The sequence below is a fragment of the Mytilus galloprovincialis genome, chromosome 6 (genome assembly GCF_965363235.1).
Source record: "Mytilus galloprovincialis chromosome 6, xbMytGall1.hap1.1, whole genome shotgun sequence".
Classification (NCBI taxonomy): Eukaryota; Metazoa; Mollusca; class Bivalvia; order Mytilida; family Mytilidae; genus Mytilus; species Mytilus galloprovincialis.
The window spans coordinates 67,852,220-67,872,556 of record NC_134843.1 but is presented as its reverse complement, the minus strand read 5'-3'; the positions used below and the strand labels follow the sequence as shown (position 1 = coordinate 67,872,556).

The 20,337-nt window shown below is 31.2% G+C and overlaps 1 protein-coding gene across 1 annotated transcript in view; it reads left to right on the top strand.

Moving 5' to 3' along the window:
- LOC143080161 (uncharacterized) overlaps positions 1–9,863 on the top strand; it is a 32,562-nt gene extending 22,699 nt beyond the window's left edge. The window contains exons 5-10 of the mRNA XM_076255886.1: positions 267–391; positions 2,077–2,154; positions 3,310–3,420; positions 4,291–4,665; positions 5,620–5,753; positions 6,361–9,863. Coding sequence (XP_076112001.1) covers positions 267–391; positions 2,077–2,154; positions 3,310–3,420; positions 4,291–4,665; positions 5,620–5,753; positions 6,361–6,417 — 880 coding nt within the window. The 3' untranslated portion in view covers positions 6,418–9,863. The remainder of the gene's footprint in view (positions 1–266; positions 392–2,076; positions 2,155–3,309; positions 3,421–4,290; positions 4,666–5,619; positions 5,754–6,360) is intronic.
- The last annotated feature ends 10,474 nt before the right edge of the window (positions 9,864–20,337 follow it).

Here is a 20,337-nt window from a genome sequence, read left to right as displayed (position 1 = left end):
CACACCAAGATGTGGTATAATTGCCAATGAGACAACACTCCACCAGAGACTTAAGCAACTAAAGGCATGATAGGACACTGTACTGGTTTCAACATATACAAGTTTGTTGATGTTTTATCATAAATGTTAGGGATATGAAAGTTTTCAAACAAATTTGGATGCCAAAATAGTCATGGGTTTTGAAATCCCTTGACTGTCTCATATGTTTCTGGTTTAGGGATTTTGTTGTTTATGTTTTTAGCTTAGTTTAAACTTTTGTTTTTCAGACTTGGCATAGTGATAGGTGCATTTATTGCTATATTGATATCTGTATTGGCAATATTGTACAAAAGAGGTCGGCTTGTGATGGTAACTAAAATTTGTTTTAATAGAGACCCTCAGAATGCCCCAGGTAAGTTTGTTTGAGAATTTTTGGTACCATACGAAGCACTGAATGAAGCATGGAATACTTTTGAAATTCCTCTTTTATTTGCAATATTACCAATCAGATTGCAACATTTTTTTTCTGTGAAAAGATAGATGTGGTGTAATCAAATCAAATGCAATCAAAACCCTATGATACTGGCTTGATTTCTAATACTACCAAGGTTTATCACTACTTTTGAGATACACAAAATATAATACATTAATCATAACCTTCTCAACATCCTATCTATAATCATTTTTGGAACATGAAGCACTCAATTTTCCTATACTGCTGATCAGAAATAAATTAATACGTTTTGTTATGGTATTGAATTTTTTACATATCAATGATAACCAACTGCTAGACAAAATAGTTTTTTAAAGAAATGCTTTCCTTGTCTGTTGATCTTTAAAATCATTTAAAAAAAAACACAATCAGAATCATCTTGATCATGTTGATACGAAAGATAAATAGAGAATATCATATGGCTTTTTCAATATCGCATCCGTATCAACCCGAGACACCATTATAATCCCAAGAGCTCTGCTCGAGGGATTATATTGGTTGAGGGTTGATACGGTGTGTTTCTTAGCCAAAATCTGTGTAAATAAAGCTGATGTGTTGTTTTATAATTCAAACAAAACAAACATATGGTGTTTCATTGATGTGTGTTTACTTAAAATGCACATTTGTGTTACTAATAACCACTTTGTTATTATTGTTTATCAGCAGATATGATTTGTATTTATCAAGGGATTGTATTGCTGACAGAGTTATATTATAATATAATACTCTTTGCCAAAGAAATAGGTCTTGCTAGGTCCTTATAAAAATATGAGGCTATATAATGATGTAAATTACCATATTTAATAATGCATTACAGGTGTAATACCACAATCAATTTTCCCCTATTAGTCCCCTGTTAAATTTATGGTATTACATATATACAGCTGCATTTTTTGCATTTAATATATATCCTTTATGTACATCATGTACATAGAGAACAACAGAGTAAATGCACATACCATGCATACCCTAGGCATTAATTTTAATAGGTGGCAGCAAATAGGGCAGATTGGCCTATATACATGATATATGTGGTGTCCCTACATCTCATATCTGTTGTTCCTAAGACTCAAAATTCTGCTTGCCCTGTCTAAGTCCCCTCAACATTTTTTTTATAAGTAGATATATAGATCAGCAGCTCCTCTAAGGATTAGTACTGGAGCATGTTAAGTATAGTCAAGTGTCTCAGTCCTGTCTTTTTTGTCTCTCTTATTTTTTTATTATTATTATTATTATTATTATTATTATTATTATACTTCCGATATTTTATTGTAAGCTACAATGTACCAAGCCACAACTCCTCTTTGTTATGGTGCCTGAAAACAGTGAACCGATAATGTTCATTGTTGAGGTTTGAAAAGTGCCAACATACCTCATTATTTGGACTCTGGTGGATAGTTATCAGACTGATGAATGCCCTTTCATCTTTTCTTTTTTGATCTGTTCATGGGTCCGACAAATATATTTCTCTAAAACAGTACTCAGGCAAAAATATCCCATTTTTCAATACTTTCAATACTTTCAATTAGACGATAAATGTATATTCATTGAATATTCTGCAATAATGAGTAGACCTATAAATACAAAAGTGTGTGGTATTTCAGATCCATATGTTGAGGTACAATATGATGCTGTACCACCTAATGAGACAAATGGTACTGCCAATCAACAGGCAAATATAGGTAAGTTTCCCTGTTAATAGTATCATAATTCTTAATTCCTCAAATCTAAGAAACTGTTCAGTCTAAGATCCAATATGCAGGATTTTATGTTAACAGAATAGAAGAAAAAAAACAGAGGATATAAAGTATCAATCAATGACACCAAATAGTACATGCACAGCACATTAAAGAAAAAAGGAACAGTTAGAACAATTGATACGATATTCCCGTGCTTGCATTTCTATCATGATTTTCTTGATAGAGGTTTGCTGCTCACAAGGAAGCTATTAAACCAAGAGTTCCAAATAGTGAAGTTGAAATCATCCCTTCGTAAATTTTACGGACGCCATCACGAGTTGGTTGACCGTTATGGAATAACCGTTTCACAAATGATATCGGATATGTTCCTTACGTCGTAACTACAATCCCCTTCCCTTTCATGAATATGACCTACCGAATTAGACTATTTACCGGATTTGTAATCACATAAGCAACACGACGGGTGCCACATGTGGAGCAGTATCTGCTTACCCTTCCGGAGCACCTGAGATCACCCCTAGTTTTTGGTGGGGTTCGTGTTGTTTATTCTTTAGTTTTCTATGTTGTGTCGTGTGTACTATTGTTTTTCTGTTTGTCTTTTTCATTTTTAGCCATGGAGTTGTCAGTTTGTTTTAGATTTATGAGTTTGACTGTCCCTTTGGTATCTTTCGTCCCTCTTTTAGTCTTTCAACTAGAAAAGAAAACCTCATCTCACTGCAAGTTTAAGGTGTAAATATCAAACTTAGTAGAATATGTTTTTGTCATTAAGATCTGCATAGTTATATAGATCTTGTATTAAACGTTTCTGTTTATATACCCCACCTTTATTATATATCTTGTTCTGTGCATCACATTATCTTCAAACTTAGTACACATATTCATTATGATTAGTTTGAAATATATTTGATAAAATAATGTTTTGATCTTAATTTTACATGATATGGTTTTGTTTAAAAAAATGTGTGTCTCATCAACTTAAATACAAAATAAAGGCAGATGTACATATGATTTTCAATGAGACAACTTTCCACCAAAGTCAAATGGATGTGTAGTTAACAATATATTATTCACCATACAGCCTTCAAAAACAAAAATGGACAGTGATAAAAGACATTGTATAAGTTTGTGGTATTTCAGGTCAATATGATGGGGTACGATATCATCCTGTACAACCTAATGAATCAAATGGTACTAACAACCAGGGGACAAATATAGCTAATAGATTTGGTCATCATCCATCAAATGAAGGTTAGTGATCAAGTTAATGTAAAATGATTTTAAGTTGTGGGTATATACTTTCAATTGTCCATGTCTTTGTGGATAATTGTAAACTCTTGTTCAAACATATAATACTTATTTGATAATATGACAAAAGAAAATGCCACCATAGGCATAATGTTCTGGATTCTTAATTCTAAGTGTTAAAAATCAAAATTCCTTTTCATTAAAACCACAATGCCAACTGTGTTAAAGTAATGATCAGGACACTAACTGAAAAGTTAAAGAATTTGTACATTAATTGAATACCAAAAGTAACAGGGAATTACAGGAATTTTCAAATGGCTGAAATAAGTGATAATCATTATAATACAAACGCTTATTTAGATATAATTCTTGATTTGAAACATAGGGGAGTATGTTTACATGATTGGTCAAGAAGACTCCTGGTAGTGGCTTATTTATTTTTCGATAGATGATGTTGACTGAACTACTTTTTGAAACAAATATAAATAAAATGGTGATGTAATAACACTATGAACACATACTGTGGCTCAAAGTTAAAAAGACTTATTTATCACTTTATGACACAAATATACAATTTACATATGGTATAGTGGGGCAAATGAATTTTTATCTCCGATTCTTAAATAATATAAGGATTAAACACATTTTTAAAGGAATTTATTGGTGTTTAAACTGGACAAAAGTCACTCTCAAACATATCATAAAAGTCCTGAAGTAAGTGAATTAGTCGAGTTAAAACACAAATAAAATCCTTTAAAAAGACTATTATTTCTGTTAAAAAAAGAGAGAAACATTAAAGTTCCTTTGAATGCACCAGATTTCATATATGATTCTTTTGAATTTTTGAATTGTTTTTATTTAATAATATTACAGTACCATTTGTAGATATAGGAACATCTGGTACACCACAAACGTCTGATAAGTCTTTTCAGCCAGTAATTGCGACAAGTGTTTCAAGGATTGGTGCTTGTCAAACACCAGAACCACAACAATTGGATGATGCGTGTAATGAAACATACCATGTAGCTGATATAGATAGATCTATTGTGACATCCCAACAGGAGGAGGTTGTTATTCCTAATAATGACTCTCACATTTCAAATCCAAATCAGGAGGAAGAATTTATTATCAGTTCAGCAAAATTTCCAGCATATTCTAAGAAAAGAGTTAGAGAACAAAGTTTTACTGAATGGTCACTAAGTGAACCATCCAAACAAAAGATGGCCAGTGCTGGATTCTTCTATAAAGGTATAGCTAATATAATGCTTTGCTCATTAAAATGTTTTGAATGATTTGATATTTAAGTTTATCTTGTGGATAGTTGTCTCATTTGCAAATATTTCACATTTCTTTATTATTATATTTTTGACTCTCATATGTTTATATCCATCAAGAACCTCATACTTTTCTCTTCCATTTTAGATTTACCTTTGATGACTTGTTGATTAACATTGTTTCATTCTACAGAAATTATACTGTCTTATATCTGTTCATTGAATTTTAGTGGTTTTTCAATTTTTGTTATCTTCTGCCATTATGATTATTGATTGTTGTCATAAATTTTTTTCAAAATCTTCTCTGAAACAACAAGATAAATTTCAACCACACACTTATTTAATAATACATAGGGTTTGTAGTATAATTTTTAGTTTGTTTAGATTTTGTACTGTTACACCACCTTATCAACTGCGGGGGAGGGTTGGGGTCCAACTAACATGTTTAACCCACCCACATTCTATATGTGTCTGTCATAAGTCAGGAGCTTGTAATTTAGTTCTTGTTTTTGCTGTATATCTTATATTTATTATGTTCATTGTTTCAACATACATCAGGCCTTTAGTTTCCAAGTTTGAATGGGTTTACATTTGTCATTTTGGACCCTTTTATGTGGTAAGGGTTTTGTGCAATGTTCTTCAACTTTGTATTTGTTTGGCTTTTTAACTATTTTGATCTGAGCGTCACTGATGAGTCTTATGTAGACGAAACGCGCGTCTGGCGTATAAAATTATAATCCTGGTACTTTTGATAACTATTGAAGGCTGTATGGTGAACTTTAGTTGTTAATTTCTATGTCATTTGTCTCTAGTGGAGAGTTATTTCAAAATCAATTATACATCATCTACTTATTTTCATGTACATTTGTACCTTTCAGTTTTTGTTCTAATATTTTGATATTTGATTGCATACCTTATTGATTTTCAGGATGCAATACCTATGCACAATGCTTCTGTTGTGGATCCAATAGGAAGTGGAGAGAAAATGATGACCCTTCTAGTAGCAGTTTACATAATGATAATTGTTCATATTCTCAAAAAGTAAATAACAGCTCTGCCCAGGTATGTAAATTCATTATAAAATTTTGAAAAAAGTATATACTGATGATTTGGTTATTAAGATCAGTGATTTTAGTTGTAATAATTAAAGTTTTAGAAACAGCTTTAAACTCTAATACTGATTTGATATGCATGAGGTTGTGATTTCAAACCCTGCTCGTGCAGGTGCACTCGACTTCAATTGACTAGGATTGTCAGTTTGCCTATCAAAGGTTCATGGTTTCCTCCAGGCACTCTGGCTTCCTCCACCAATAAAAACTGGCCGCGACGAAATAGCCTAAATGTGGTGCTTAATAGTGGCGTTAAAACACCAAAAATTAAAAATTAAATCAAACTTAAGACAAGTTTCAATTGTCAAATATCAAAATGTTTCTGAACAAACATTTGTAAGCTGAATGTGTATATTAGTTAGCAACTATATTAAATTAGAAAACAAGCATACTGTCTGTCCTTTATAAAGAAGCCCTTTTCAGTAAATTCTAATTTTTGAAATGTATCTGTTCATTAAATAAATTAGCATGCTTTTGCTGCAATGATGTAAGATATAACCAAGGAAAATGGAGTAAATTTTGAAAATATAAAACAGCAATTTTTTTTCTTTTTCTTTCAGGATAGTTACTCAAGTATTCCTAATAATGAGGAAACAAATCCCAAGTCAATGGAATAACCTCAAGTATTAAGATGAGTTGAGAGAGACTATTGTTACGGCTACATGCAACCCAATTGATAACATCCTAATATTCTACTACTGTAGCAATGTGTAGATTCATAATTATTTATTGGATACCAATTTTCGTGGAATTGGTGTGTACAGGTGATTCACAAAATTAAAAGTTAAACAAATACTGAATTTTTTACAGACTTTGGCAAAACCACGAAATCAAACATGAAATTTGTCCTTTATCCGAGAAAATTGGTACCAACAAAAATAAATGAAACCACATTATTGGTTTATGAAATTCAACTCAGATTGCTTTTATCAAAATTTGTTATACCTGAGTTATATATGATCTTACTGTTGACATTATAACAGAATTGGTAATGAGATAATAGTCACCCTTACTTTGGTTGGATTATAACTTGTTATTTTCAAGATAATTTGATAATGACATATTTAAAAACAAATGTTTATCAATTATGAGTACAGTTGAAAATAATCATAATACAATTGATTACAAGAAATGCTTGCCAGGGCTTCCATGTTATTTTTTTTAAGATCCTAAATGTTATGCAATTAATTTGTTACTGGGTAAAAGTTGTCCAAGGCCAAATATTATGCATGAAAGGGTAAAATGATTTGATATGAAATTTACAAATAATTTAGTCAATTTCTGCAATAGGTTCAAAACTGCATAAGCATTTAAAAGCATAATATTCAAAGAAAGCTATTTTAGATTAGCAAAACAATAAACTTAGGTTGAGTACCTTTGCATTTAAGTTGAAAGTTTAACCAATAGTTGTTGTATCCAATGTCTATCAAAAGTATATTCGTTAAAATTCTTATTAATTTAGACAGTAGAGCTGTAAACATGATAAAATGTATGGCATTACAAATTGATTAACATTAAAATACAGCTTATAAATTGAAACAAAGTTTTAAAATCTGTTAAAGAGGTTTTTGAAATTGTAATTATAAGCTAAACTGTTAAGTTTTTTGTGCCTTACCTAGGGGCATTATGTTTTTTTGTCTGTGCATCCATTTTGTTCTTTTGTCCATCGGTTTGTCCCACTTTAGGTTATAGTTTTTGGTCAATGAAGTTTTTGAAGTAGTTGAAGTCCAATCAACTTGAAACCCAGTACACATGTTACTATGATATTATCTTTTTAATTTGGTAATATCAATAGCAAATTAGAGTATTGACCCCAGTTTCACAGTCAACTGAACACAGAAAATGATAGTGCGAGTTGGGTAGCTGTGTACTATGGACACATCCTTTTTTGTACTTTAAGTCCTGGAAGGGACTATAAATGCAGTGTGAGTAACCAAAGTCTTTCAAAGTACTATAAACTTAGTTTTAGAAAACTCTTTTTTTGTTGTATTTTTAGACAATCTGTAGTAAGGACCTAAAATTTAGATATGGTCTGTGACTTTCAAAATATAAGATCAACTTTGGTGTGGTAGTAAACTTTTCTGAAACTCTAAACTAGTACTGCTAATCTGAAGAGTATATGCAGCTTGCGATTCGCAACTATGTTATGTGGTAGTTATAAATAAAACTGTCTTGATGTTTAAGTGGTTTGTTACCATTTTCCCTTGGTATATAGCTGTTGTTTATCTTTATTTGCCATTAATAACGTTGAAAGTCCATATTTATTTCAAAATAACAGTTAAAGCATCAAACTTCAAACTACAAAACCCTTGCACAAAGGACAAAATGTAGAACTACAATAGGTATAAACTATGCTATTACTCTAAGAAAACATAAAGAAAATTGCAATAATAATTTTAGTAATTTGCAATACAATGGATGATTTTCATATGCCATTACAAATTACAGTTTACTTTTATTTTGTTTATACCTAATAACATATCAACCTGCCATACTGAAGATAAGGATTGATATTAAAAAAAAATATGAGGTGGTTAAACATATAAACTCTCTTTGAAATTTCTAGAAATGTCTTCAGGTATTGAAAATAAACAGAATATATCAATAATCAGAACTTCAGAGGATTTGTAATGATCAATAATGTTATGGTGCTGTACATTTTAAACAAGAAATGGTTTGAAAAGATTTTTTGGTAAAACCAGTAAAACTTCTTTTATTCTTTAAAAGGTAAAATAATATATATTTATATAGTATATTTATATTTTTTATAATATTTATAATTGTAAACTCATTTATATTGTTATCTACTGTTGTTATTTTGGTTTTGTGAAAATTTTCATTTTCTCTTTGATGTGTACTTCTTACTAGAAAAAAGTAAAATCACAAAATGGAACTCTGAGAAAAAAATTGAAAACGGAAAGTCCAAAATCCGAAGGCAAAATCAAAAACTCAAACACATCAAACAAATGGATAACAACTGTCATATTTCTGACTTGGTATAGACCTTTTTTTATGTATCACTGTCAGAATTGTCAATGAATTCATTTAATATAAAGTATGTTCAATAGTATACACATGATACATGGAGGAGGTAAAGCTGTATTACCATTGTTGACCTAGTCACTGCAATTAAAGTCAGATTGGTAACTTATCATAGTAAACAGATTTTTATTTAATGTAAAAATTTTAGTATATTCCCTTTTTGACCAAATGTTTGAAAAACTAAAATTTTTAAAGACAATATTGTTTTATGTCAATCAATTTATTCATTAATTGTGTAAAGATATATTATATATGCAAGGATAGTAATATTTGATAATGCCAAAAACCAAGGTCAGTATTGTTTCCATAGTGTTGACAATGTGTGATATGACAATGTTATAATAAGTGTAATATTTATTCATGAAAGCATATTAGTGGTTTTAAAACCATATTTGAATGTAAAAAAAGGACTGTTGTGATTGTTTACGCTGAGCATTTTTCATTTGGAGAGTTGTGAGCTATTTTTATACGAGCGCAAAAATTAAAAAAGATTTTAGTCGTATATTGGTATCATGTCGTCATCATCGTCGTCAGCTTTGTCCAAAGACAGATGGTTTCCGGATAAAAACTAAAGTATAAGTAAATTGGAAACAGTAAAATGTTAACACAATGCTTATAACCACAAAAGGAATCTTGGGATTGATTTTGGGGTTTATGGTCCGAAAGGTGTAGGAATAAGGGGCCAAAAAAGTGGCACAAATTAGCATTTTTGTAGTTTCTAGTCAATAACTTGTGTTTAAGTGTATAAATCTCTCTGAAATTACACAAGTTTCCATACTACAAAGGTATGATTATGGGGGGGGGGGGCTCAAATCATTTAGCAATTAAAGGCAAAAAAGGGGAGAAAACAAGGGTGTAAAAGAGGTAATTAACTTCCATTTAAAGAAAACTTAAATATATGTTTGATTACATTGTACCTCCCTTACACTGCTTGAAAATGTGCTATAAAGAAATGATAATTGTCTTGAGATGATAATCTGTAAATTAATTTTTAGAAGTTACTATTAATATAATTTTGGAATAAGGGAAAGGGGGAAGTGAAAAAAATATAATTTAAGTTCATTAGACTACATTCATTCTGTGTCAAAAAGCTATGCTGTTTCAACTATTTAATCACAATCCAGATTCAGAGCTGTATCAAGCTTGAATGTTGTGTCCGTACTTGCCCCAACTGTTCATGATCAGGGTTGAATTATGTGGTCGTTTAAAGCTGCGCCCTGCTGAGCATCTGGTTTCATGATGCTTTGAAATAACTTTGTATTTTATCAATATACTAGATAAACTTTGTTCACCAACAAATTGCTACTTCCATTTTACAAAAGTGATAACATGATTATTATTTTAAGTTTTACAGTCAGATATTGCAGATATTATATAGCTGCCTTGTTACTGTGCTGATAAATATGCGTTTTTGTATATGTTTATATATGTTCCAGACCATACGAGTATTTGGACCGTACGCGTACGGTCCGGACCGTATACGTATACTCGTACGGTCCGACCATACGCGTACGGTCGGACCGTATGAGTATACGCGTACGGTCCAGCTGACCATACATGTTTTGGGATCATATGGGTTAAATGTTAAGAAACATTTATCAAAATCTTTACTTTTAGTTATACAAATTGTTATTATTACAATTAGATGGATAAAGTGAATAAGCGAACAATAAAAATTAAATATTAAATTTTGTTTAATTTTATATCCGTGAATCCTATTTTGTTACTCTGGCCCAAGATGACACTTGCTTCCACAAGGAACGTCATATATTTTTAACATTAACATGTTTTGTTTATGCATGTTCCTTTGCATATGCATTTTTTGTAAAGTTCCTAAATATTCTAAAAACAATTGTCCTCCCACATTATGTTTACTTCCGATAACTTCAATTTCAATGAGCATACTGGGCTGTAATTAATGAATTACTGACATGCTAAGTACAGGAGATTAACAGATTAAATAAGCCTGATTTTTTACAAATAGTTAAAATATTAAGTTTTTATTTCAATAACTATTCAACTTTTCATGTTAATTTGAGATATAAGTTATGTTGATCTGTTATATACATTTGTATCTAATAAACTTGACCAAATTCTTAATATTAGTCAGACCGTACGCGTACGGTCCGACCGTATGCGTATATTGAAAAAGTACGCATACGGTCCAGACCGTACGCGTACGGTCCAAATACTCATACGGTCTGGAACATATACATGTATGTATGCATAATTATTACACAGATATGAATGAGAATGATTTAGAAAATTGAATTTCAATATGTAGTAATGCCAAAGATTTAGTTAATATTGCAAACTCCAAAGATTAAGATTGCTGTCTGCATTTTGTGTCCCTACATTGACAGAGATAGCATGTGATTTGTTTCCAACTTCTAATTTATCTTGGAACTGATGCATTATATTAGCAGTACAGATGAATAATATCAAAATCTATAGAATAGGATGTAAATCTTATGAAAATCTTTTTTAGAATGACTCAGTTGTATTTTTCATCATGTAAATCAAGTAGAATATACATTAGAAAACTACCTCAAAAGTTTTGACATCGAAGCTTAGCCATAAGATTTGACATAAAAAAAATTACATCGAATCCTAGCCATAAGATTTGACAGAACGAAATAAGTAGTTTTAATTTTATAGGTTGAACTTTATTGGTGATTCAAAAGACATGCCTCTCTTTTGGGAAGATTTTGAACATTGAAAAATGTTTTGTTTTGTTTACCTACTGGTTCCAAGATATAATCTCCATGTTTATTCTTATGTTTGCAATTTTTTGTTAAACAAAATGTAACAGCACTTTTTATACGCCCGTCAAAATTTTAGGGGACGTATTATGGTATACAAATGTCCAGTGTCTGTCTGTCCGTCAGTCCATCTGTCCGGCGTAAACATGTCGCACTGTAACTTGAGAACGACTTATCCATATTTCATGAAACTTAAAACAGTTGTTTCTTATGATGGTCAAATGACCTGTATACTTTTTGGTGAAAATAAAATTAAAACTTTTTGAGTTACGGCACTTTGTAACTAAAACAGGGGTGTGTTTTTTTCACATGTCGCACTGTATCTCAAAAACAATTTTTGATTATTGCTTAAAACTTTACACACTTCTTAGTTATATCAATCTGAAGATCTGTATACTTTTGGTGATGATTCAAAATTTTATTTTTGAGTTATTGAGTATTTTGTAAAAAAGAAGGAGGGTTTTTTTACATGTCCCGCCGTATCTCAAAAACAATTTATGATGATTGCTTAAAACTTTATACACTTCTTTGTTAAATTAATCTAAAGATCTGTATACTTTTTGGTTTTGTTAAATTAATCTAAAGATCTGTATACTTTTTGGTTTTGTTAAATTAATCTAAAGATCTGTATACTTTTTGGTTTTGATTCAAAATTTTATTTTAGTGATATTTAGTTTTTTGTAAAAAAAAAAAAAGAGGGGGGTTCACATGTCCCGCCGTATCTCAAAAACAGTATATGGTTATTGCTTAAAACTTTCTCAGAAACTATATATGATTATTGCATTAAACTTCCACACCAGACGTCGGGCGTATCATGCACTCATGGCACAGCTGTTTATTTTTTATATACTGACTTCTGTGCTAAAGAAACCCATACTTTTTCCAAATTAAGATTGTGAATCCTTGTTTTGATATGCGTAATGTAATAAATGTTTATCCTTTCTCTAAGAGTGGGTTCTTTTTTTACTCTGTTTGTCCATTCATCTGTTCATCCCTTTGTCCAGTACTATTGTTGTTGCAACTTTCTTAGTTGCAACTGAATAGAATTACTTCAAAATTTGTCAGCACTTGGGAGTGATTTGTGCAGCAGATGCATTTTTTTCTGTCAGAAAACCACTCCTGTTTGCTGATTTTGTACGAGTTACCATATGTGGAATAAACCTAATATTTTTTCTAAAGTATGATTACTCTCTAGATTTATCAGAAGTTTACCCTCTGTTTTCCAATACTTCCATACATTTCTCCTGTAGTATTGAGCAGAATTATTTAACATTTGGTCAGCTGTTTGACAGCATGGAGTTTCAATGTATGATTATTTATTGGATATGTCAGACAAAACCAATACACGATTTTTTCAAGGAGGGTATTACTTGTGCGACAATGAATGTGTTCCTTAAAGAGTCAACATCGTACTTAAGGTTGTTATTGAGATTGTAGAAGTTTTACTTTTGTATGTCTTTGTGTATTATTGTTAAGGAGTTTTTAAAGCTAAGCATGATGTTAATGAGGTTTTTAAGAATAAATGTAAAGGTAAAAAATGATTAAAATACTTAATATGGAAGGATCGGCATATTGTGTGTTTCCCATTTTGAAAACTCAATATTTCATCCTTAGGGTTAGACAAAATTTCAAAGTACAAGGCATTTATAAGGGATAAAAGTAATAGTCTTTTTACATGACTTTTCTTCAGAGTTTAAAAAAAGAAGTGAAAGATACCAAAAGAACATTCAAACTGATAAGAAGAAAACAAACTGAAAACGCCATGACATAAAAAGAAAATAACCAAAAGATAGTCAACAGTATAATAACACAATATATGGAAACACAAACCATCACAGTACATAGAGATAGCTAATATTTTACCTTATTTATTTATTTATTGATTTTAAAACAGGTTATCATTTGATAAAACGGTTGATTTACTTTGGAATGTGCATTTTGTTCATTGCTACTATTAATACAGGAGACACTGGTTAAGCAATAATAAAACAAGGTAGAAATATCAACTTTCTAGAACCATACTAAACACCTAAGATCCAAAATCTGCAACTCTTTTCTCAAAATATTTTAAGAGTAAAGATACTTTTTTTAAATACAATTTTAATCATAATATTTTTGTGAAAAAAGTCTCTGGCTTTTTTACTTTTGAAATCTAGAGTTGAATTTGAAACATTTAGAAGGGATTCACAGTGTTTGATTTGTACCTTAAGATATCAGATTTAAATACCTGCAACTAATACTGAAGTTGATGTCTAAGGTCAAATACAATAGCATTTAATTTTATACAGAAATTGCATTAAGCTAATGCAATCCAAATCTTATATATAAGTGAGTTTCAGTGGACATTCTAAGAGATTTCAAGCTGAACCATAGCAACCTCACATTTTGTGTAGTTAACATGGCAGAGAATATGTTAGAAAAGTTTTTTAAATAACTTGTTATCCTTTTATAGAGTATGTAATGTAATAAAATTATCATTACCTCTTGTTTGGTAAAACTGATGTTTTATCGTACTGCACAAGTCATCTGCTAATGATCTTATTTTCTTTTAATAATTACAGTTTCATGTAAATGTCCTATTTTGCCTTTTTGTACATTATGATTCTGGTGCTCAATATGTATTTTAATTGTTTTAAACGTAAAAAAAAGTTCAATAAATCAAGTTTTAATATCTTTTGTTGTAACTTTACTCGATCAATACCTTCTATATAAAATAAGGAGATATGTTATGATTGCCAATTTACAACTATTTACAAGAGATCAAATGACCTACTAGATACTAGCAATTATGGGTCGACAACTAGAAAAACCTTTTCTTCATAGCAAGCCATAAAAAGCCACATCTTTACAAATCAAATGAAAAAAGAATCTGCCTTATTCGTGTCCAAAGCAACAAACGAAAAACAAATATAATATACACTAAAAAAATAACGACAATTTTTAAAATTACAGGTGTCTTACTTTTTGAGGCAATTAACTGATTAAGACCATTGAGCTATAAGCACAACATAAAATCACAAGTAATTAAAAACACTTCGAATCCAAAAAAGTTGAGGACCAAAATTCCTAAAAGTTTTGCCAAATACAGCTAAGGTAATCTATGCCTGAGGGTAGAAAAGCCTGAGTATTTCAAAAAATTCAATTTTGTAAATTTATAAATATAACCATATAAATGACAATTCATGTCAGCACAAAAAGTGCTGACTACTGGGCTTGTGATACCCTCGGGGAAATAAATCTCCATCAGCAGTGGCATCGACCCAGTGGTGGTAAATAAACTCATCATAGATACCAGGACTAAATTTAATATATACGCCAGACGCGCGTCTCGTCTACAAAAGACTGATCAGTGACGCTCGAATCCATAAAAGTTAAAAAGGCCAAATAAAGTACGAAGTTGAAGAGCATGTCTTCCAGCGATTTACGCATGGAAAAGATATTAACAAAGGTTACATATGCCTTTTACATTTTCTGTTCTCAGCAATTGTGCAAGCTTAAATGACGATGGACGCATATAATAATATGGCTTAATGTACTGTCTCCTTATTGCAGTATATCAATCACACTTCAGAATGAAATGAAATTAAATTCGTCTTCTGTTGAATTTATTTTTTATTCTAGTTATGTACACTAAAATTCACATGTTAGGTAAGGTAAAATTATAAACAATTATTTGTACGAAAACACGTTAGGGATCATTCCAATAACTGATTCTAGTATTGATTAGCTTGATCAAATATTCTAGTTTTGATAAAATACTTAAGAGTGTTATTTACAACTGAATTATCTTTGTTATACCAAAAATCACTCATACCCGAACTAAATAATAAATACTTCAGCTGAAGAATTCAACTATTTCTATTCATACATTGATTCCTTTCCTGTTCTTGATAATAATTTTTAAGAATACAACTATTCGTTGAGGATATCTACCAATCTTATAATACACAATTCGTTGTGCATGGTTTCACACCTAAAATAATTTTGTAAAAATCTAACTGAATCTTTTTAATATTTTGAGCTTTATGAAAGCCCATTATATCATTGCCATAGCATAAAATACTATTTATATATGTATCAAACAAATTAAGGTATGTGAAAACATTCAAATATAAGGATGATACTTTTGATTTCAAAGCAAATACAGATTTCCTACCTTGCATAGCTAATCAAATCAAACAATGAAAGGTAACTTTTATTCCTTATTATTTACATTGGAATTGAAGAAATTATCAACATTTGAAATGAGGAGGAATTGATTCATTGCTTCAAAGCATGCTCTTCAGTTTGTAATGGACAACCAGTGAACATATCTGGAATCATTGTAATTGAACAATACGAGATTATTTGCTTTTGGAATTTGTTATTGTTTATACAAAAGTAAAACGATAACTCCATATGTATATATATTTGTTTAAAACAATCTTACTCTCTATCATAAAATGAGAAAAGAAAAGAATAACACATCAACATGCACGTTTAAAAGTAGGTAATCATTCAAATGATGATATTATTAGAAAAGGGAATTTGTGCAAGTTCGGGTATAATTATAGGTTTTCAGTTAAGAGGGTTCAACAACTTGTTTGTTCGTGCTGTCAAAAGTTAGTACCGGTTAAAAAATACGAAATTTCCTGTAATGAAAAGTAAAATTAAAAAAATACCAAAATCCGACCAAAAAAACAGATATAATAGGTAAAAATATCATAATTTGGGGTACAGCAGTCAACATTGTTTCATAATCTTAATCGCAATATAAATAAACAAACGGTGACAAAGAAGCACAAAGAGGCATATAAACAAAGCATATTAGCAAAAATTAAAGACAAGAATACAAACATTTACCAATGCACAATAACACAATGACGGGATGTATAAGTACAGAACCACGTCATATGTATCAAAGAAACACTCAATCAAAAATGTACTTTGATCAATGCTAAAACATTATAAACCTATCAAACTTTTATACCGCACAAACTGTGTTCATAAACGTTTCACCAAGAAATCACAAATGTGACCATGTAATAAAAAATAGTTTCAGAAAGTGATAACTGTTCTGAAATGATTTCAACAAGTATGAACATTATCGTGTTTCTACAGAAAATGTTAAATAAAAAGTTCAAATAGTATAACATATTGAAAAAGAAAATGCATCAATGTTTAAAACCAAGATATCAAATACTAAAACAATCAATCTTGTTGAAGATTCTACACGTCAAAATAAATAAATTATATTCGATGAAAGATCATATCAACTCCGACTTTCTTAGCCGACAAAATCGAAAGTAAAACAAAAAGGTTCTGGCATTTTAAGTCCCGGTCACAACAGATCGTACTATTTTTTGTAGTTGAAGATCTATAAAATAGTTGTGCAAAATGTCAAAATAATATTTCGAGTGGTTACATCATTGCAGCTATGACATGCCCACGATGGTTCCATGATGGGTACAAGACAGAAAAAAATATGAAATTGTACTGTCGTGTGCTTGTCGCAAGTCAGTCGTGCGACAATCGTACGACAATTGAGTTTTTTTTCATGTTTTCATGTATTGCGATGCGCGTGTGACTGTCGTGATACTATCATGCCACTGTCGTACGACTGTTGTGCAACTGTGATGCGAGTGACGACTCTCAGCAAACGCTCTTGAAACATGTCAGGCTCCATCCGCATGAATCCAACGAAATCATCGGTAGATTCCCGTTCCAACTCTTGTATCAGTGTACTATACTGCCCAAATATCAGGCGCCGTTCGATCCATTGCTTAACCCATCAACGTCGGGCGTTCCTATACTATATTTACGGGCTCAAATCAACGCTAACAGGACTATGTTTTGCTCTTGTTGGGGTCCGGCAAGGCGCATACTCAACAAGGCCGAACATAATCGTTCTGGTTGAAAAGCCATCCTCTTAAAATGGTTGACGGTATGCATTTCCAAACATTCATTCCCGCCGAATTGTATTCTTCTAAATAAAACGTAAATATGCTGCACGACGAACGTACCACTGTCGTACGACAGACGACAATCCATGATGTGCGAGCATCGTACGAAATTTTGTATTCGTGAGATTGTCGTACGACAGTCATCCGATGATTGTTTTATTAAAATGGTTAATGTTGGTACCCACGACAATGTGTTTATCGCACAACAGTCGCACGACTGTGGTAAGACACTCTCACGACAGCCACAAGACAATTATACGACAAAAAAATCGTAGAGCAAAAAAGGTGCATATCCAATTTTCGTCCCATGACGTACGACAGCGCCACAATGCCCAACATATCGTGCAACTGTCGTGCGATTGTGGTACGACATTCACAGATGACCCGCGATTTGACACAATTTCATGTCGTGGATCGGAGCTGCATAGATGTGTCGTGGGTTCGTTGTGATCAGGGCTTTAGGCATCATTATAGTACCCTCGTTAGAAAAACAACTAACTAACGTAACCACGCAAAATCATTCAAGTTGGCGTTAATGAAAAAAGGAGAAAAAGAATAAAAAGTATGCAAAAAGTATAAATTATCGTATAAAATTCAGAATTTTCAAAAAACACATCTTTTATGTTATTGTAAACTCAAAGACCCAACACATTTTAATTTATCTTTGTTATTAATCGAATTATTATTTGTGTCTGTTTCTTTGTTCACAAATCGTTGTCAATTTAATTGAATTTGAAGCGACTGTCATACAAGTGATAGGTTAAGCTAGCTTCAAAAGCAGGTTACTCCACCATTGTCTACATAAGAAAATACCTGTACCAAGTCAGGAATATGACAGTTGTTATCAATTCGTTCGAAGTGTTCGAGCTTTTGATTTTAGTGAATAAAAACACTCACTAATTTCTGAAGGTTCAAGTTTGCATGTTTATAGATATAAGGAGATTTGGTATATATCCAACAATTGTTATTGCAAACTTTAAAAGGTATCGAGCTAAGGTTCCCAGAAAATTGTAAGGTTCGACATGACGCTTCGCCAATACATTTGGGTCCAAGTGCTCTGGTGACTTTCCATTGGATTTATCTCTGTTCATATATTTAAATAAGCTGTTGAGAATGACTATTTTAACCAAACATATTAAACCTCGAAATTGAAGTAAAGTCAAAGGTAAATAAGACATTCATTACTTTGACCTTTGATATAACTTCATATCGGAACATACAGTATTTATAATAGCATTGTTATAGACGACATATCACGTCAAAAGGGGTCTACAGGATGGAACGTTGTGCAAACCAGGCGGTTTTTAAATGTAAAATAACCAGAAACCATATTTTTTTTAGAAATAGCGCGAATCAACCTATTATGTGAACCGTCAGTGCTATTTTGTAAACCAGAGGTACCAAATTCTCTCCGTTATTTTAGACAGAGGTAAACGGAAACAGACATTTTCGAATAAGTGTAGTGAAAACTGTCATTTGACACCGGAAGTGACATTTCATAAACCGGATGTACCCAATAATGTCCCTTTTTTAAGCAAAGGTTTAAAGAATTTTGTATTTCGAATATTTGTAATACAAACTTTTTTATGACACCGGAAGTGGTATTTTGTACACTGGAACGAGTCAATTGTCTCCATTATTTCACTGAAAAATGCATTTTGAAACCATATATTTTTTGGAATCAGATTAAATCGGAAGTGACTATTCTAAACCGAAAGTAGTTAACTATCTTTCATATTTCAAAGAAAAGAACAACACAATCTATATTTACGGGAAGACAAAAATCTGTGCAAGACATGTTATCTTCTGACACCTTTATTTTCTTGTTCATAAATCAGACCATCTTTTTTTTCGTTTGAGTTGTTTTAGATTTGTCATTTTGGTGCTTCTTATAGTTTGCTTTAGTTGTTCAAATCCTTCCGATGACATTTAGTTGTTAAAACTAATATCCTATGTCATTACATTCTATAGCTAGTGAATTGTTGTCTAATTGGTAATAACAACACATCTTCATATTTATATATAACAGTTGCATTTTATCCATTTTTCTTTTTTTGCAATGTCGGCCATTTGTAGTTGCTAGCATGATTTATGAACTAAAGAGAAAAAGAGAACATTTGTGTGTGTTTAAAACACAATGATTGACGAGTGATTGCAATTGGTCAAACTGGCCCTTTTTTGACCAGGTAACTCAATCAGTTTGAGTTATTGTCTATGAAAGAAAAACCCGTAGTAAGCTTTTAATGTCTAAATGTTCAATGAGGACTTTCCATCTTTGATAATAAAAAAGTAACGTTAGCCCGAATCTAAATTTGCTTAAAGAAACCTGTTCAAAGTAAAAACTGCAGGATAAGTAAACCACCAAAACTGTCTCACTCACAACAAATCTGAATTTGGTAATGGCATATATAATAGGCATATTAACGGTGCTGACATTAAAACAGAGTGATCCATTATGTTTACCATTAAATCGTATTCTTAACAATCGTATATATTCTAGTCGTTTTGGCTTTTCTGTGAAGTGATTTGATAATTGTTTACTAGTATTCTTAAGTACTTTTGTCCATGGTCCAGGGTGTTGTTTGTCTTTTTTTAAAATTAATTTTTCGATTGACTCTTCCCTTTCTTATCATTCTACAAATTCTTCTTAGCCACATTAATCATTCCTACATAGTGTCAAAATGAACGAAAAAATATCACCCAAATCAAGTATTATACTGCTTAATGTATATGCCCAACACAAAACATTTAATACTAAACACATTACAGAGATAACAAACAAACAACTGAA